Below are 18,720 nucleotides of genomic sequence, written 5' to 3' on the forward strand. Positions count from 1 at the left end.
TTTTACAGAGATGGCCCATAGACTACAGGAATGATATCTGTGTGTGTATGTATATATATATATATATCTCTCTCTCAAAGGACAGGAAAGGTGATAGTGATTGATTAGGATGTATGGGACCTGAGCATGACGTCAATGGTATAGAATAAGGGGTGGATACTGTCCTGGTTTCAGCTGGGATAGAGTTAATTTTCTTCCTAGTAGCTGGTATAGTGTTATGTTTTGGATCCAGTATGAGAAGAATGTTGATCACACACTGATGTTTTCAGTTGTTGCTAAGTAGTGTTTAGTCTAAAGTCAAGGATTTTTTCAGCTTCTCATGCCCAGCCAGCAAGAAGGCTGGAGGGGCACAAGAAGTTGGGAGGGGACACAGCCAGGGCAGCTGACCCAAAGTGGCCAACAGGTCATTCCATACCATGTGATGTCATGCCTAGTATATAAACTGGGGAGAGTTGGCCTGCAGGGGGGATCGCTGCTTGGGAACTAACTGGGCACCGGGCGATGGGTGGTGAGCAATTGCATTGTGCATTACTTGTTGTGTATATTCCAATCCTTTTATTATTACTATTGTCATTTTATTAGTGTTATCATTATTAGTTTCTTCCTTTCTGTTCTATTAAACTGTTCTTATGTCAACCCACGAGTTTTACTTTTTTTTTTCCAATTCTCTCCCCCATCCCACTGGTTGGGGGGGAAGTGAGTGAGCAGCTTCATGGTGCTTAGTTGCTGGCTGGGGTTAAACCATGACAGAAGTGTATTGTTTTTAGGAGCCTGTCACTGAAACTGTAAAATCCTGTGAGAGGAGGTACTGGAGAGGCTAAGTTACACTTTGTTAATAAAGCACCTAGTAGTGATCAAATGCCTTGAATCATAGAATCATAGAATTGTTTAGTTCAGAAAAGACCTTTAAGATCATCGAGTCCAACCGTAACCCAACACCACCATGCCCACATGAAGGATCTTATCCTATGTGGATGGAAAGATGCTTGGTTATGATGCCACTTCAAACAGCATGAATCTATTCTCCTGGGTATCAAATAATTCGTGTGCATTCCAGCCTTCAGTGTAGTCACTCCTTAGTGGTTACTGCATATTTTAGAGGGGATTTTACTCAAGATTTCTGAGTGTGCCTTCTGCAAGTGTATTCATATTTCTGTAGAGATCAGGGTTTCTTTACTTCTGAGAGCACTTCTCCGCTGCAGTGGAGCCGACGCTCTGGGCATGCGCGCGCTGCTCCTCCGCCCGGGGGGGGTGTGGGACGCGCCTGCGCAGGAGCCGCGGCCCCCGGCGGCAGCTGGGCACATGCGCGGGGCTGGAAGGAGGCGGTTGCATCGTAACGGGAAGTGTGGCGTCCTGCGGAGGTGCTCATTTCCTTTGTTGGCGCTCATTTTCTTCGTTGGCGTTTCGGAGGTTGACGCCGGGCTTGCTGAGGGCCGGGGCGGTGTGATGATGGCCTACTTCGTGGAGAGCTTCTGGGTAGGGAAGTGCCGCGGGTGGGACGGGCAGGGCGCGGCGCAGTGCAGTGCAGTGCAGTACAGTACAGTACAGCCGGCGTAATTTCCGCAGGAGCAGCCTCGATTCTTACGCCACCCTGGGGACTGGGCTTGGGCCCTGCCGCGGGGAGCGCGGCGGAGGGATGGTGGCCGCCGTCTTTACCGCTGCACTCTGTGTCTCTTGCGGCGGCCTCCTGCGCCTGCCGCGGCTCGCTTCGCCTCGGCCGGGCTGGGCCGTGGGGGAAGCGCCCTGTCTCGTGCAGTGCTCGGTGGTCCGTTAGGGAGAAACGATTGGGGAGTGGGTTTGCTGGGCCAAGGGATGTGTATATACGAGCGGGAGACCCTTTGCTAGGGGGTCTTACTCTTGCAGCCACTGTGGTGTGTAGATGGGGCTTCTACTGCAGTCTGATCTCTCTTCGTTAAGCCTCCCATACAATGCAGTTGTTTGGGGGAATGGTACTAACTGTAACAACCTGCAGTTGTATCACGCAAAAGCAAAATTGAGTCTCAGAACTTAATGCTTTTGTACTGACAACTCGTTTTTGTCTGCATAATAGAAGGTACAGCCTGAACAGTAGCTAGCTAGAGAAACAACAGACTTTCCAGTCGGTTTTAGAAATGATTTGTCAGTCATTTCTGTGCAGATATTTATATTTTTAATTGGGTAGTTATACATGGAGAAAAACTTAAAATCTGGATTTGGATTATTGAGCGTTGCATGAAATGAAACTTGTTTTCATTGTGACTGTAGCTGGTCTGAAACATTAAAGTAAGTGTTCTTGTAAGTTATTTCCATTATACGCAGCTAGGTTTTGTCACTTTGAGTACACTCATACTGATACAGTAGAATAAAAAGTATTCGTTATCATTGACTTACTGTTTTCTTAGCACTACTTAGGAAGTGTTGCATAAGCTTTGACATAAGTTTGATTTTTAAACTGACTGGTGCAGGCAATACTCTTGTTAATTGTGAGTCTATTAAACTGTTTCAGGTCAACCAAAATAAGCCACTTCTAAGCCAGTCAGTATATATTTGTTAATTGTTTTAAATTAATTTGATTCAACTGTTGGAAGTTCTATATATAGCTGAAACTGGTCTCTGTGTAATGCTGTGCATGGTAAGTCTGGAAGTTCTGGGATATAAAAATGTGTGTTTAAATTGGTTTTGATGAATTCTTTTTATTTTATCTTTTTAATCGCTGGTGTTACCTGTAGATTTTTGAGAAAGGAATCTTCCTCACAACCATTCTTTTCAAGTTCTTTTTGTAACATGTAAGGGCTGGCTGTGTCCAGGGTTAATTATCTTAGCTTTGTGAAGAGGCTTGCTCTAATAAGTGCAAGACGTTCTCATACACATTTATGTGATATGAGTGATAATGAGACTTGTCATGCTTCTGCCTGGACTTCCATTCACATGTTTACACAGTGCTACTCTTCTGCTTGGCATACAGTTGGATGCTCAGTTTCAAGAGAGCTGTCGTGCAGTGTTTGCTCAGTCTCCTCCATCTGCATGTACATTTAGCATGAGTAGGCAACTTCTCATCTTTTTGTTCAAAAAAATATTTTTAATTATCTAGATCTAGATAAAAATATCTGTTCTCCTTCATATGCATAGAGCTTCTCTGGAGCTGATCTTTATTTAATTTATTGAAGCTGAAAGAAGAAAATTGAAATTGCCAGGTTGCTTTTGTGTTCAAACTCCTCAAAACTTTCAGAACTGAAGAAGATATGTTGCCAGTGTAAACATCAGGTGACTACTTTTTTTGATTTTTTTTTTATGCTCTCAATTTTACGTAGCTCTTCAGACACTTGTTAATTGAAAATTACTGTTAGCTAGCTTTCAAAAATATAACACCATAATATTAATCAGAGGAATATTTTCATGTATACAGGGTACATTAAATAATTGCCTAGGTGGAAAGTATGAAACACGTGTTACTTAGTTGAAACTGCAACAAGCAGCAACAGTTTAAACAAAATGACAGTGACGTTTATCAGAGCATCTAAAATGAGTTTAAATTTACCTGGAGTTAGGTGAATGAAAAAAAGTCGACAATACAAATGGACAAACCATAATGACTAGTACATGTTTTTCTAAGTTTGTGGGTAAAGAGAAGATTGTTTTTGGTTAATATTTGGAACTTTCATTTTAGAATTGCAGGAATGTACACCCAGTTTCTATTGTTCTGTTGCACTAAAATTTGTAAATTAATTATTAAATAGGGTATCTTTTAAGCAGCATAAATCAAATCTTGTAGTTGTTGAAAAGTTGTACCTAGATTAAGCAAATACTTTATTTCACCTATATGAGGGAGTTGTGCTTTCCCCCCTACCCCCCAATTAATGGATCGTCTATAGTTATTATTTGGTATGTTAGTGTAACTCTGGAACAACTCTGGAATTTTCTTGATACACACAAAATTTTTCTACCAAAAGGATTTCTATGCCATTATGATTTATCTGTATGAGGATTCTTGCATGCATAATCTGCTGTCTAGGGGTGTGGGTTTTTTTCATTCTCCTATCTGACAGAATAGTACGGGTAGTACTTTTAAGTGTAAAACTAGCTGTAGGACAGTTTTTCTGGAGCTGGCCAAAACAAGAGGCAAAGGATACAAATTTTTCAATTCTCACCCCAGAAATTGAAGCAAGTGACTCTATTTCCCACGTTCATTCTTTTCTAGACTTTTCCTATTTAGTGATTTTCTAACAAGAGGGGTGGTTTTTTTGGTCACATTTCATTGATATATCATGTTTGCCGTAGGCAGTTGTAAGGTTTAACTAGGGTTCAGAAACTTAATTTAGAGATTATCCAGTTTTTATTTTATGACAATTTAAAGTAAATTAGGGACCTGAACTTTTGATGGTTGAGTACCACTTCTGAATGTTGCAGTTTGAATATTTGTCTGCCTGTTTCCTGGAGAATAAGTTGTGGGCTTGGCAGGCTATTTTAAAAAGAGGATTAAGCAAGTTATGACTTTAATGTATAATCAAAAGTATAGAATATATGGCTGCAGTGACTGTGAAATGGTGGAGTTCAAGATCCTTAGGGCAGCGAGGAGGGTGCACAGCAAGCTCACTACCCTGGACTTCAGGAGAGCAGACTTTGGCCTCTTCAGGGATCTGCTTGGTGGAGTACCATGGGATACAGCCCTAGAGGGAAGAGGGGCCCAAGAAAGCTGGTTAATATTCAAGGATCACCTCCTCCAAGCTCAGGAGCGATGCATCCCAACAAAGAGGAAGTCAGGCAGAAACGCCAGGAGGCCTGCATGAATGAACTAGGAGCTCCTGGACAAACTCAAACACAAAAAGGAAGCCTGCAGGGGGTGGAAGCAAGGACAGGTAGCCTGGGAGGAATACAGAGAAATTGTCTGAGCAGCCAGGGATCAGGTTAGGAAAGCTAAAGCCCTGATAAAATTAAATCTGGCCAGGGTCGTCAAGGGCAACAAGAAAAGCTTCTATAGGTACGTCGGTGATAAAAGGGAGACTAGGGAAAATGTGGGCCCTCTCCAGAAGGCAAAGGGAGACCTGGTTACCTGGGACATGGAGAAGGCTGAGGTACTCAATGACTTTTTTGCCTCAGTCTTCATTGTCAACTGCTCCAGCCACACCACCTGAGACGCAGAAGGCAAAGGCAGGGACTGGGAGAATGAAGAACCGCCCACCATAGGAGAAGATCAGGTTTGAGACCATCTAAGGAACCTAAAGGTGCACAAGTCCATGGGACCTGATGAGATGCATCCACAGGTCCTGAGGGAACTGGCAGATGAAGTGGCTGAGCCACTATCCATCATATTTGGGAAGTCGTGGCAGTCCAGGGAAGTTCCCACTGACTAGAAAAGGGGAAACATAACCCCCATTTTTAAAAAGGGGAAAAAAGGAAGACCTGGGGAACTACAGGCCAGTCAGTCTCACCTCTGTGCCTAGCAACATCATGGAGCGGATCATCCTGGAAACTATGCTAGGGCACATGGAAAATAAGAAGGTGATTGGTGACAGCCAACGTGGCTTCTCTAAGGGCAAATCGTGCCTGACGCATTTGGTGGCCTTCTACAACGCGGTTACAGCGTTGGTGGACAAGGGAAGAGCGACAGACGTCATCTACCTGGACTTGTGCAAAGCATTTGACGCTGTCCCCACATGACATCCTTGTCTCTGAAATGGAGAGACATGGATTTGATGGATGGACCACTCGGTGGATAAGGAATTGGCTCGATGGCCGCACTCAAAGAGTTGCGGTCAACAGCTTGATGTCTGGGTGGAGACCAGTGATGAGTGGCATTCCTCAGGGTTTGGTATTGGGACCGGCGCTGTTTAACATCTTTGTTGGCGACATGGGCAGCGGGATTGAGTGCACCCTCAGCAAGTTTGCTGATGACACCAAGCCGTGTGGTGCAGTTGACGTGCTGGAGGGAAGGGATGCCATCCAGAGGGACCTTGACAGGCTTGAGAGGTGGGCCTGTGCCAACCTCATGAAGTTCAACAAGGCCAAGTGCAAGGTCCTGCGCATGGGTTGGGGCAATCCCAACCACAAATACAGGCTGGGCAATGAGTGGATTGAGAGCAGCTCGGAGGAGAAGGACTTGGGGGTGTTGGTTGATGAGAAGCTCAACATGACCCGGCAATGTGTGCTTGCAGCCTAGAAAGCCAACAGTATCCTGGGCTGCATCAAAAGCAGTGTGACCAGCAGGTCGAGGGAGGTGATTCTCCCCCTCTACTCCACTCTCATGAGACCCCACCTGGAGTACTGCATTCAGCTCTGGGGCCCCCAACATAAGAAGGCCATGGACCTGTTGGAGCAGGTTCGGAGGAGGGCCATGAAGATGATGAGAGGGATGGAGCACCTCTCCTCTGAGGACAGGCTGAGAGAGTTGGGGTTATTCAGCCTGGAGAAGAGAAGGCTCTGGGGAGACCTTATAGCAGCCTTCCAGTACCTAAAGGGGGCCTACAAGAAAGCTGGAGAGGGACTTCTTACAAGGGCATGCAGTGATAGGACAAGGGGTAATGGCTTTAAACTGAAAGAGGGTAGATTTAGATTAGATAGTAGGAAAAAATTCTTTACTGTGAGAGTGGTGAGACACTGGAACAGGTTGCCCAGAGAGGTTGTGGCTGCCCCCTCCCTGAAAGTGTTCAAGGCCAGGTTGGATGGGGCTTTGAGCAACCTGATCTAGTGCAAGGTGTCCCTGCCCATGGCAGGGGGGGTTGGAACTAGATGATGTTTAAGGTCCCTTCCAACCCAAACCATTCTATAGTTTTTCTCAATCTGTTCCATTTCTTAAGTGTAATGTAGTGATATGGTCATGTTTAAAGGGTTGAATAGGCGTGAAGGATGCTTGTGCATGCTATACCACTGCTAATGCACGTTATAAAAGCATAGGTTGAAATGATGGTAATTTACTTATTGTCAAATGTTTCTTTACTTGATGAACTGGGGGGTCGTGGGGGTGGAAATCAAACTTTGAACTTCTTTCATTAACCTTCTGAAATTTGATCAAAATCAAAATGTGTTTGAGAACTCCATGTGCCTTTTATTGTCTCATCTGCTTTGTTTTTCTGCAGAAACAGTATTTGCAGCTGTCCTCTTCTTGCTTCTCATGGTAGCTCAACAAGTATTATGTATCTGACCAGTCATGGGAACTTTAGAATCACTTTAATAGTTGAGAAACACTTGCTTACATTGGGTCAAAAGAGGGTGCTATTATAGAGAGTATTAGCTTTTTACACTAATAAATGTTAATGTTGAACGGTTTTGGTCCAAAGTAGACAGAGCTTCCACTTATACAATTTGGTTAGAAACATAGGAAATAAATACTGCTACAGATTGCCCAGAAATTTCTGGCTATTTTACCAAACATAAGTTTTAAATTAAGAATCATATTTTATATGCAACACAAACTTATTCTTAAAATTTTTCAAAGTCTATGAAGTAGTTTAGTAAAACAGAGTTCCTGTAACCTGTTTCCTGTTATTTACAAGTCATGGAAATGCTGAATTCTGACTTCACAATTGATGACAGGGTTACTTTCATTTCCAGGAGAAAATTGTTGCAGTTAGTTCTTGGTGAAGGGATATGGAAGGGCTGTCTGCCCTATTTTTACATATGTTGTGGTTTAACCCCAGCTGGCAACTAAGCATCATACAGCTGCTCACTCACTCCACCCTCACCGCCCCTCCCCCAGTGGGATGGGGGAGATCATCAGAAGAGTAAAAGTGAGAAAACTCATGGGTTGAGATAAAGACAGTTTAATAGGGAAAGCAAAAGACGCGCACACAAGCAAAGCAAAACAAGAAATTCATTCACTACTTTCCATCAGCAGGCAGGTGTTCAACCATTGCCAGGAAAGCAGGGCTCAATCATGCGTAATGGTTACTCGGGAAGACAAATGCCATCACTCCAAACGTCTCCCTTCTTTTTCCCCCAGCTTTATATGCTGAGCATGACATCATATGGTCTGGAATATCCCTTTGGTCATTTGGGGTCAGCTGTCCTAGCTGCGTCCCCTCCCAACTTCTTGTGCACCCCCAGCCTACTTGCTGGTGGGGTGGTGTGAGAAGCAGAAAAGGCCTTGACTCTGTGTAAGCACTGCTCAGCAGTAATGAAAACATCCCTGTGTTATCAACACTGTTTTCAGCACAAATTCAAAGCATAGCCCCATACTAGCTACTATGAATAAAATTAACTCTATTCCAGCCAAAGTCAGCACACCATGACTCTTAATTTATTTTGTATGCAAAGTTTGTCAGTAATGCCTCATTGTAGACTTATGTAAGTGAAGTGTTTACTTCTATTTGAAGCCGTTTCCTCTTATGACTTGCTGTCAGGAGACATCTATACGATATCCACAGAAGAGCTCTCTTATGGCAGTGTAAAATGGGAAACCTCAACAAGAACACTAGCTTCTGAAGAGAGTTTTGATAGCTCTAGGGGAAAAAGGAAAAAACTACTAATCAACTCCAAAGTAATTAAATGGAGCCTGTGTGGAGAGGGCCTGCTTACATTTTGCATTTTCATACACAGTTTTACAGTTGTTTTCTGTTGAGTAATGATGGGATCATCCACAACAGATGGTGTTTTACCCCTGAAATGACATTCAGAATGGTCTTTCAAACTGATGTGGAAGTCTGTTGCATATAACCTGATATTATAAATGATAAAAGAGATTCCTCTTTCTGCAAGATCCAACTTCTAGAAGAATCTGCATCTAACTTCACTGTCTGTCAGTCATAGCAGTGGATGGTAATTGCTTCTGTATGGGAGTGGAAGGTCTCATCTCATTTCTGCTATCTGCTGCGTTTATTGTTACAAAAATTTCACAACTGGGTTGTGCTGACTGAGGAGATAGGCTAGGACACAAAGTATAGAATTACAAGAGTAATTCTTTATTCATGTGCATGAGGTATCCCATTCAAATTGGGGCACCCCGAACGCAGTTTTACAGAGGGTTCTTATACCTTTCTGGCATTCAGGTACAGCATGATTTGACCAATCGCTACTTAACACACACTACTGTTTTGCAAAGCAACTATAATTCTATGGCGTCATCATCCATCTGCTTCTTTCCTGATCTAGATGTCCCTGGAGTCGGTCTTGCTACAGTTACTTATCTCTGATGCCAGATAACGGCAGGGTTTCACAGAGGTGTCAGAGGGGCTGGGATGCTGGTGTGATCTGGGTAGTCCAGGGGTACCCTTTATTCTTCAGGGTGAGGGCTGTCATCCTCCTCCTTGCAATGAGCTGGGGTCCTTTAGTCATGCTGACTGAACCATGACTGTGCAGTATACAATGTAAACTATATATAATCTTAAGAAAGTTCATACAATTTCATACTATAAAGACTGATTGATCCAGATCACTGATCTTTATTTTTATTTGCTAGCTTTATTTTTCAGCTGTATAATTTCCCTGATCAGGTGTGCCTTATGGCTGTACAAACAAATTTTTCCAGAACAAAAAGGACAGAAGTGATCGGAGTGGTGTCTGACCAAATCCTCAGGCTTCTTTCACTGGAGATGTAGAGCTGCTATTGTGAAAAGTCCAGGATTCTGCTTCCCATGAACATGCGTGCGGTTTTCCTGAGGGCATGCTTCTGTGTCTTTAGTAGCAGCAGTGTTATGGATCTCAAGCTTTTGAAAGGCAGGAGGGGAATGGATAGTTTGACAGGCAAACTCTTATAGTAGCAGTGGTGTTATGCAGTGCCTTGCCTCACCTTTCTTTCATTTATTGTTGCTTTCTCCTGTTTGGGGGAAGTTTACCATGGTGCCAGAGGTGATAAGCTGGCCGAGTTAATCAGTTTTTAGGGTAGTGTCTCAGTTTTAATGGTGAGATATACCTTACTGATTGGAAAATGTTTTAAGTTTTAAAACTAAACCTAAGAATAGACAAAGGGAAGTTACCTGTGAGAAGGAAGAAGTTAGTGATTTTTACCAGTTTTACAAAAAACAGAGAAATATCCATGAAGTATGAAGAACTGGGGAGGTGGGATGTCTAGTGATCCCAAAGTGTGAATTTTAGTTCATGGGAAATAATGAAAGATATGAGGGAATGAAGAGGGAATGCAATATTAAGTATGTGTTTAATAAGATGGGAAGTGAAAGAATACAAGACCCGTACAAATCTAGAAAATAAATGGCTTTAAATATAGTCTAGAAATATGTAATAGAAGAGTTGTCATTCTAAGGATAGTAGTGGCTGCTGAGGTGATTTTAGTTTGTTTTATATATAAGGGATTGAAGGGAACTAATGGCAGTTGGTAAAAAGCTGAAGCATTAGAAATCATTCACTCGATGAAACTTGATCAGTTATTAAAATGCATAGGTTCTATATTTTGTTCTGTAATTGTTTTAGCATGTTGTGTTTCATAGTTCTACTTTCTTTTTATTATTAATATTTAGGGGGAAAGGAACAATGGCTTTGATGTCCTCTATCACAACATGAAACACGGACATTTGTCAACAAAAGACTTAGCAGACTTTATAAGAGAAAGGTAAGTGTTTATCCTTGCTAATCCTGGCTCTCTAATATACTGTTTGTGGTTTTCATTTAAGTTTATCATTGTGTTACAGTAACATGCAAAATATATAAAAATCAACAAGCATTTTAAAATATCTCTCATATCCTACAAGAACATTTAGGTTTATTCCATTTGCTTAGAACTGAATAGTGACTCTTAAGCATCAATTAATAACAAGCTTCTAATTTTTAGGTTTGAATTAAAAAACAAGTAAAAAGCTAGAAATGTCACATTGGCTGTCCAGCAGTTTATTTAAATTAATCCCAGTTTTTCATCATGTTTGGTAGAAAAGCAATAATTTAAGTAGTAAAAATTACCAGTCTTTCAAAGTTTTTGACCATAGATGTAGAATTAGGGTATTAGCAAGTTCTAGTATGATCATAAAAAATTATAATTTTAGATTAAGGTGTTGAGAAATGTCGTGGTTTAACCCTAGCCAGCAACTAAGCACCACACAGCTGCTCACTCACTCCCCCCCCACCCAGTGGGATGGGGGAGAAAATTGGGAAAAGAAGTAAAACTTGTGGGTTGAGATAAGAACGGTTTAATAGAATATAAAAAGAAGAAACTAATAATGATAACACTAATAAAGTGACAGCAGTAATGATAAAAGGATTGGAATGTACAAATGATGCACAGTGCAATTGCTCACCACCCGCCAATCGATGCCCAGTTAGTCCCTGAGCAGCGATCCCCCGCCCCCACTCCCCCCAGTTTATATACTAGATGTGAGGTCACATGGTATGGAATACCCCGTTGGCCACTTTGGGTCAGCTGCCCTGGCTGTCCCCCCTCCCAACTTCTTATGCCCCTCCAGCTTTCTCGCTGGCTGGACATCAGAAGCTGAAAAATCCTTGACTTTAGACTAAACACTACTTAGCAACAACTGAAAACATCAGTGTTATCAACATTCTTCTCATACTGAACTCAAAACATAGCACTGCACCAGCTACTAGGAAGACAATTAACTCTATCCCAGCTGAATTCAGGACAGAAACTAGGTTGGTTAAAGAAAAGGGAGTGATATGTATGGACAAGAAAATAACCCAGGTTCTTCTTTATGGGATGGAAGGGATAGAACTGAAATCTGCAAATGTGACAACTTCCTAAATGGATGTTCTTTATAGAAGACGACTGTTGCTGCTACATTGAACATAATTTCCATTCTGGATGAAATTAATGATATGTCTGCTTCAGAATATTGTCTTATTCAGTTACTGACACCAGATGATGCATAGAAAAAACTTGCAAGAGGCTAATTGAGGACCTCTTTCAGTGAAGGTTTCTTGCAGTAAAAGCTCTCCAAAAAAACCAGCCTTTGTTTTCTGGATTTTTTCATCAAAAATTCAGTTTTGGCCTGAAATAGACCTCAACAAAGAATTTTTTAAAAAATTTCCACAAAATGTAACCATCATGGATCTGGCAGGTACTCAGTGACACTGACGTTTGCATAGTTTCAAAGTGAGATGAAGTGACAAAAAACTTTCCACTAAGTGAAATGGGTTGTCCTGGGTTCAGCTGGGATAGAGTTAATTTTCACAGGAAGCTGGGAGGGGGCACAGCCAGGACAGCTGACCTGAACTAGCCAAGGAGCTATTCCATACCATGCGACATCATGCTCAGTATGTAACTGGGGAGTATTGCTGGGGGGAGGCTCTCTCCCGGTTTCGGAAGTGGTGGAGTGTTGGGTTCCGGGTGGTGAGCAGTTGCACTGTGCATCACTCCTTTTGTGTATTCTTTTATTAGTACCGTTGTTGTTGTTGTAACTTCTCTTTTTGTGTTGTCCCAGTAAATTGTCCTTATCTCAACCCACAAGGTTCCGTTTTGGTTTTTTTTGTTTTTTTTTTTTTTTCTTTTCTTTTCTCCTTTCTGATTCTCCTCCCCATCCCACCGGAGGGGGTGGGGAGGAATGAGCAAGTGCCTGCGTGGTGGTCCTTTGTTACCGGCTGAGCTGAAACCACGACAGTCCTTTTTAGCGCCCAACGTGGGGCACGAAGGGTTGAGATAACAACAGATCTGGCCAGAGCGTGGTAAAACAAATTTGTTATATGCATTTCTTATATTAGATAAATAGTTGCTAGTCACAATGTTGGTTCATTTGTTCACATGGTGGCGTTGTGTAAGTTCTTATATGCTCTATGTATTCCCTGTGGTTACGTTTATCACCTCTGGGAGAGGGATCAGGATTATCATTTTGCTACACTGGGCAGTGTTGACTTATGAAATGATTACATCACTGGTCATGAGGTTAAGCTGGTATCTGTATGCAGCAGTGATATCATTTCCATACTTTGGGTGCCTTCTATCAGAATTTATTGGTAATTACACTCAATCCATGGGGAAGTTAGGGAGGGATACTTCCCCCCGTCCGTTCGCCTCCCTTCTCTCCTTCCGACTAATTACAACAGCTTTTGAGAATTTTGAATATCCTTGGGATGCGCAAGCCAGTGTGCTGTTAGTGCTATGCCTCCTGAATATGTTTCAGGTCTTGTTTAGGGCTACAAAAAGGTTTTTTAAGAGTACCACCCAGAGATCTGCCCCAAGGCTGGATATTCATGGGTGGCATGGCATGTGGGAGGATATGGAGAGAACTTCTCACCTCCAGTGGCTTGGAACTTCACTCCTGAACAACTACAGAACCCTCATGAAGTGGTAGAATATTTGAAAGAAAAATGCTGTGGCTATTCCAAAGACGTACAACTTGCTGCACTGTGCTGGGCCCTGGCCAGTATCTACCAAACACTGCTTGATATTAGGCAGCACCCTCAGGGGGAAGAGAGGGAAAACAGGGCTACAGGCACCGTGGCTACACCTACCCTGGCGACAGGCACTGCAGCTGAACCAGAGAACCAACCTATGCCAGTATCAGTTGCCCCTGTACAGAAGAAGAAACACACAAAGAAATCAGTTTGCTTAGTGAGGGATGAAAGTGAACCAGGGTCATCACGAGAACAGGAGGAAGAGGCAGAACCTGAAATAATCACCTGATCTCTATCCCTGAGTGAGTTGTGCGACATGGGAAAAGATTTTGGCCACCACCCAGGTGAGCACATTGTTACCTGGCTGCTCCGATGCTGGGATAATGAGGCCAGTAGTGTGGAATTAGAGGGTAGGGAAGCCAAGCAGTTGGGATCTCTGTGTAGGGAAGGGGGCATTGACAAGGCGATTGGGAGAAAAACACAAGTCCTCAGCCTCTGGAGGCGACTTCTGTTAGGTGTAAAGGAAAGATACCCCTTCAAGGATGAAGTTACATGTCACCAAGGCAAGTGGACCACCATGGAGAGTGGTATCCAGTACCTGAGGGAATTAGCTGTGCTGGAGGTGATTTATAATGATCCAGAAAATGCGCAGTCACCCACAGATCCAGATGAAGTCCAATGCACGCAACCGATGTGGCGGAAGTTTCTACGAAGTGCACCACCAACCTATGCTAACTCATTGGCAGTAATGTCCTGGAAAGAAGGCAATGGACAAACGGTGGATGAATTGGCTGTCCAACTCCGGCAATATGAAGGAAGTCTCTCTTCCTCCCTATGGGCCTGTGTCTCGGCTGTAGAGGAATTGTCCCGAGAGTTCCAGCAATTCAAAGTGGATATGTCCTCCTCCCCACCTGTACAGGCCCGCATCGCAGCTATTGGGAGTAAGCACTCCTCTGCCCAAGAGAGAGGAGAGAGAAAATACACACGACGGGCTAACCTGTTGTTTTACCTGCGTGACCATGGAGAGGACATGAGGAAGTGGGATGGAGAACCTACCTCAGTCCTGGATGCACGGGTACAGGAGTTGCGAGAAAAAGCAACCAGAAAAGAGGATTCTTCTTGGAAAGCTGCTGCTCCAGTTTCCCGTGAGCAGTCTCCCAGACGCAGTAGATGGGCTGATCTCATTTCTGATCCTCTTGAAGGGACTTCTGATTCATGTGTGCAAAAAGTGAGTAACGGATACTCTAACCATGATTAGAGGGGCCCTGCCTCCAGCCAGGTGGAGGAAAGGGACAACCGAGTCTACTGGACGGTGTGGATTCGATGTCCTGGCACATCAGACCCACAGGAATATAAGGCTCTAGTGGACACTGGTGCACAATGTACCCTAATGCCATCAAGTTATAAAGGGGCAGAACCCATCTGTATCTCTGGTGTGACAGGGGGATCCCAAGAGCTAACTGTATTGGAGGCTGAAGTAAGCCTGACTGGGAATGAATGGCAGAAACATGCCATTGTGACTGGCCCAGAGGCCCCGTGCATCCTTGACATAAACTATCTCAGGAGGGGGTATTTTAAGGACCCGAAGGGGTATCGATGGGCCTTTGGTATAGCTGCCTTGGAGGTGGAGGGCACTGAACAGCTGTCTACCCTGCCTGGTCTCTCTCAAGACCCTTCGATTGTGGGGTTGCTGAAGGTTGAAGAACAACACGTGCCAACTGCTACCACAACAGTGCACCGGCGGCAATATCGCACCAACCGAGACTCTCTGATTCCCATCCATAAGCTGATTTGCCGATTGGAGACCCAAGGAGTGATCAGCAAGACTCACTCACCCTTTAATAGTCCCATATGGCCCGTGCGGAAATCTAATGGGGAGTGGAGACTAACAGTAGACTGTCATGGGCTGAATGAAGTCACACCACTGCTGAGTGCTGCTGTGCCAGATATGTTAGAACTTCAATACAAACTGGAATCAAAGGCAGCCAAGTGGTATGCCACAATTGACATTGCTAATGCATTTTTCTCCATTCCTTTGGCAGCGGAGTGCAGGCCACAATTAGCTTTCACTTGGAGGGGCGTCCAGTACACCTGGAATCGATTGCCCCAGGGGTGGAAACACAGCCCCACCATTTGCCATGGACTGATCGAGACTGCACTGGAAAAAGGTGAAGCTCCAGAACACTTGCAGTATATCGATGACATCATCGTATGGGGGAACACAGCAGAAGTTTTTGAGAAAGGGAAGAAAATAATCCAAATCCTTTTGAAGGCTGGTTATGCCATAAAAGAAAGTAAGGTCAAGGGACCTGCCCAGGAGATCCAGTTTTTAGGAATAAAATGGCAAGATGGACGTCGTCAGATCCCCAATGGACGTGATCAACAAAATAGCAGCTATGTCCCCACCAACTAATAAAAAAGAAACACAGGCCTTCTTAGGTGTCGTGGGGTTTTGGAGAATGCATATTCCAAATTACAGTCAAATTATAAGCCCTCTCTATCAAGTGACCCGGAAGAAGAATGATTTTAAATGGGGCCCTGAGCAACAACAAGCCTTTGAACAAATTAAACGGGAGATTGTTCATGCAGTAGCCCTTGGACCAGTCCGGGCAGGACAAGATGTTAAAAATGTGCTCTATACTGCAGCTGGGGAGAATGGCCCTACCTGGAGCCTCTGGCAGAAAGCACCCGGGGAGACCCGAGGCCGACCCCTGGGGTTTTGGAGTCAGGGATACAGAGGATCCGAGGCTCGCTACACTCCAACTGAAAAAGAGATATTGGCAGCATATGAAGGAGTTTGAGCTGCCTCAGAAGTGGCTGGTACTGAAACACAGCTCCTCTTAGCACCCCGACTGCCAGTGCTGGGCTGGATGTTCAAAGGGAAGGTCTCCTCTACACATCACGCGACTGATGCCACGTGGAGTAAGTGGGTCGCGCTGATCGCACAGTGAGCTCGCATAGGAAACCCCAGTCACCCAGGAATTGTGGAAGTGATCATGGACTGGCCAGAAGGCAAAGATTTTGGAATGTCTCCAGAGGAGGAGGTGAGATGGGCTGAAGAGGCCCCGCTGTATAATAAACTGTCAGAAAATGAGAGGCAATATGCCCTGTTCACTGATGGGTCCTGTCGCATTGTGGGAAAGCATCGGAGGCGGAAGGCTTCTGTATGGAGACCTATACAACAAGTTGCAGAAACTGCTTAAGGAGAAGGGGAATCGAGTCAGTTTGCAGAAGTGAAAGCCATCCAGCTAGCGTTAGACATTGCTGAAAGAGAAAAGTGGCCAGTGCTGTATCTCTATACTGACTCATGGATGGTGGCAAATGCCCTGTGGGGGTGGCTACAGCAATGGAAGCAGAGCAACTGGCAGCGCAGAGGCAAACCCATCTGGGCTGCCACATTGTGGCAAGATATTGCTGTTCGGCTAGAGAATCTGCTTGTAAAAGTATGTCATGTAGATGCTCGTGTACCCAAGAATTGGGCCACTGAAAAACATCAAAAGAATCATCGGGCAGATCACGTTGCCAAGACTGAAGTGTCTCAGGTGGACCTGGACTGGCAACATAAGGGTGAGCTATTTATGGCTCGGTGGGCCCATGATACCTCAGGCCTTCAGGAAGAGATGCAACATATAGATGGGCTTGCGATCGAGGGGTGGACTTGACCATGGACACTGTCACACAGGTTATCCATGAATGTGAAACATGTGCTGCAATTAAGCAAGCCAAGCAGCTAAAAGCCCCTGTGGTATGGAGGGCGATGGCTGAAATATAAATATGGGGAAGCCTGGCAGATTGACTATATCACACTCCCACAAAGTCACCAAGGCAAGCGCTATGTGCTTACAATGGTGGAAACAACCACTGGATGGCTGGAAACATATCCTGTGTCCCATGCCACTGCCCAGAACACTATCCTGGTCCTTAAAGAGCAAGTTTTATGGTGACACGGCACCCCAGAAATAATTGAGTCAGACAATGGCACTCATTTCTGAAACAACCTCATAGATACCTGGGCCAAAGAGCATGGCATTGAGTGGGTATATCACATCCCCTATCATGCACCGGCCTCCGGAAAAATCGAACAATACAGTGGTCTATTAAAGACTACATTGAGAGCAATGGGGGGTGGAACCTTCAAGCATTGGGATACACATTTAGCAAAAGCCACCTGGTTGGTTAATACTAGATGATCTGCCAATTGGGGTGGCCCGCCCAACCAAGACTTCCACATACTGTAGAAGGGGATAAAGTCCCTGTAGTGTACATTAAGAGTATGCTAGGGAAGACAGTTTGGGTTACTCCTGCCTCTGGCAGAGACAAACCCATTCATGGCATTGCTTTTGCTCAAGGACCTGGGTACGTTTGGTGGGTGATGCAGAAGGATGGGGAAGTTCGATGTGTACCTCAGGGAGATTTGATTTTGGGAGAGAATAGCCAGTGAATTAGGCTGTATGCTATTTAACTGCTAAATAACCTGCCAATGTATGTCATTGTATCTATAGTGTCTATATGCCATATCAAGGGTATTACGGTAAGAATTACCCAAATGACTGAAGGATGGACTTTGAAACTGAGCCAAGTACAACAGTGATAGAACTTGAACTGGCGCCCAGCAATTTCCTCAAGATCAGCCTCTTCAACCTGTAGACCAAGGGTGTGGGTTGCACTAAATGTACCAGCTGCAAGCTCCAGAGGCAGCATGCAACAACCCAACACCTCAAACCATCTCTCTTATCCTGAAGGACTGTTACAACAGATGGAGCCCCAAAGTCGTGGACTAAATAAAATTGATGGACACATTAGAGGGATGGCCCATAGACTAAGGGAATGCTATTTGTGTGTTGGGGTGTCCATATATCTATCTCTCAAAGACAAGGAAAGTGATGGTGATTAATTGGGAAATGTAGGATCTGGGCATGATGTAGATGGTATAGAATAAGGGGTGGATAATGTCCTGGGTTCAGCTGGGATGGAGTTAATTTTCACAGGAAGCTGGGAGGGGGCACAGCCAGGACAGCTGACCTGAACTAGCCAAGGAGCTATTCCATACCATGTGACATCATGCTCAGTATGTAACTGGGGAGTAGAGCTGGGGGGAGGCTCTCTCCCGGTTTCGGAAGTGGCGGAGCGTCGGGTTCCGGGTGGTGAGCAGTTGCACTGTGCATCACTCTTTTTGTATATTCTTTCATTAGTACCGTTGTTGTTGTTGTAACTTCTCTTTTTGTGTTGTCCCAGTAAATTGTCCTTATCTCAACCCACGAGGTTCCGTTTTCTTTTTTTTCTTTTCTCCTTTCTGATTTTCCTCCCCATTTCACTGGAAGGGGGTGGGGAAGAGTGAGCAAGCAATCGGCTGCGTGGTCCTTTGTTACCGGCTGGGCTGAAACCACGACACGGGTTAATTCCAGAGTCCATGTGTGATGGGCAATCTCCTGTTAGAAGGACTGCATAAACCAAGGAATGTTGTGTTTCAAGAATCCCTGATTCCAGAGAACACATTATGAAGCCAGACAGGGTTCC

The 18,720-nt window shown here is 44.3% G+C and overlaps 1 protein-coding gene across 1 annotated transcript in view; it reads left to right on the plus strand.

Moving 5' to 3' along the window:
* The first annotated feature begins 1,376 nt into the window (after nt 1–1,376).
* FCHO2 (FCH and mu domain containing endocytic adaptor 2) overlaps nt 1,377–18,720 on the plus strand; it is a 118,658-nt gene continuing 101,314 nt past the window's right edge. The window contains exons 1-2 of the mRNA XM_052775405.1: nt 1,377–1,476; nt 10,386–10,477. Of these exons, the coding sequence (XP_052631365.1) occupies nt 1,447–1,476; nt 10,386–10,477 (122 nt within the window). The 5' untranslated portion in view covers nt 1,377–1,446. The remainder of the gene's footprint in view (nt 1,477–10,385; nt 10,478–18,720) is intronic.

This window comes from Harpia harpyja, chromosome W (genome assembly GCF_026419915.1).
Source record: "Harpia harpyja isolate bHarHar1 chromosome W, bHarHar1 primary haplotype, whole genome shotgun sequence".
In the NCBI taxonomy this organism is placed as follows: Eukaryota; Metazoa; Chordata; class Aves; order Accipitriformes; family Accipitridae; genus Harpia; species Harpia harpyja.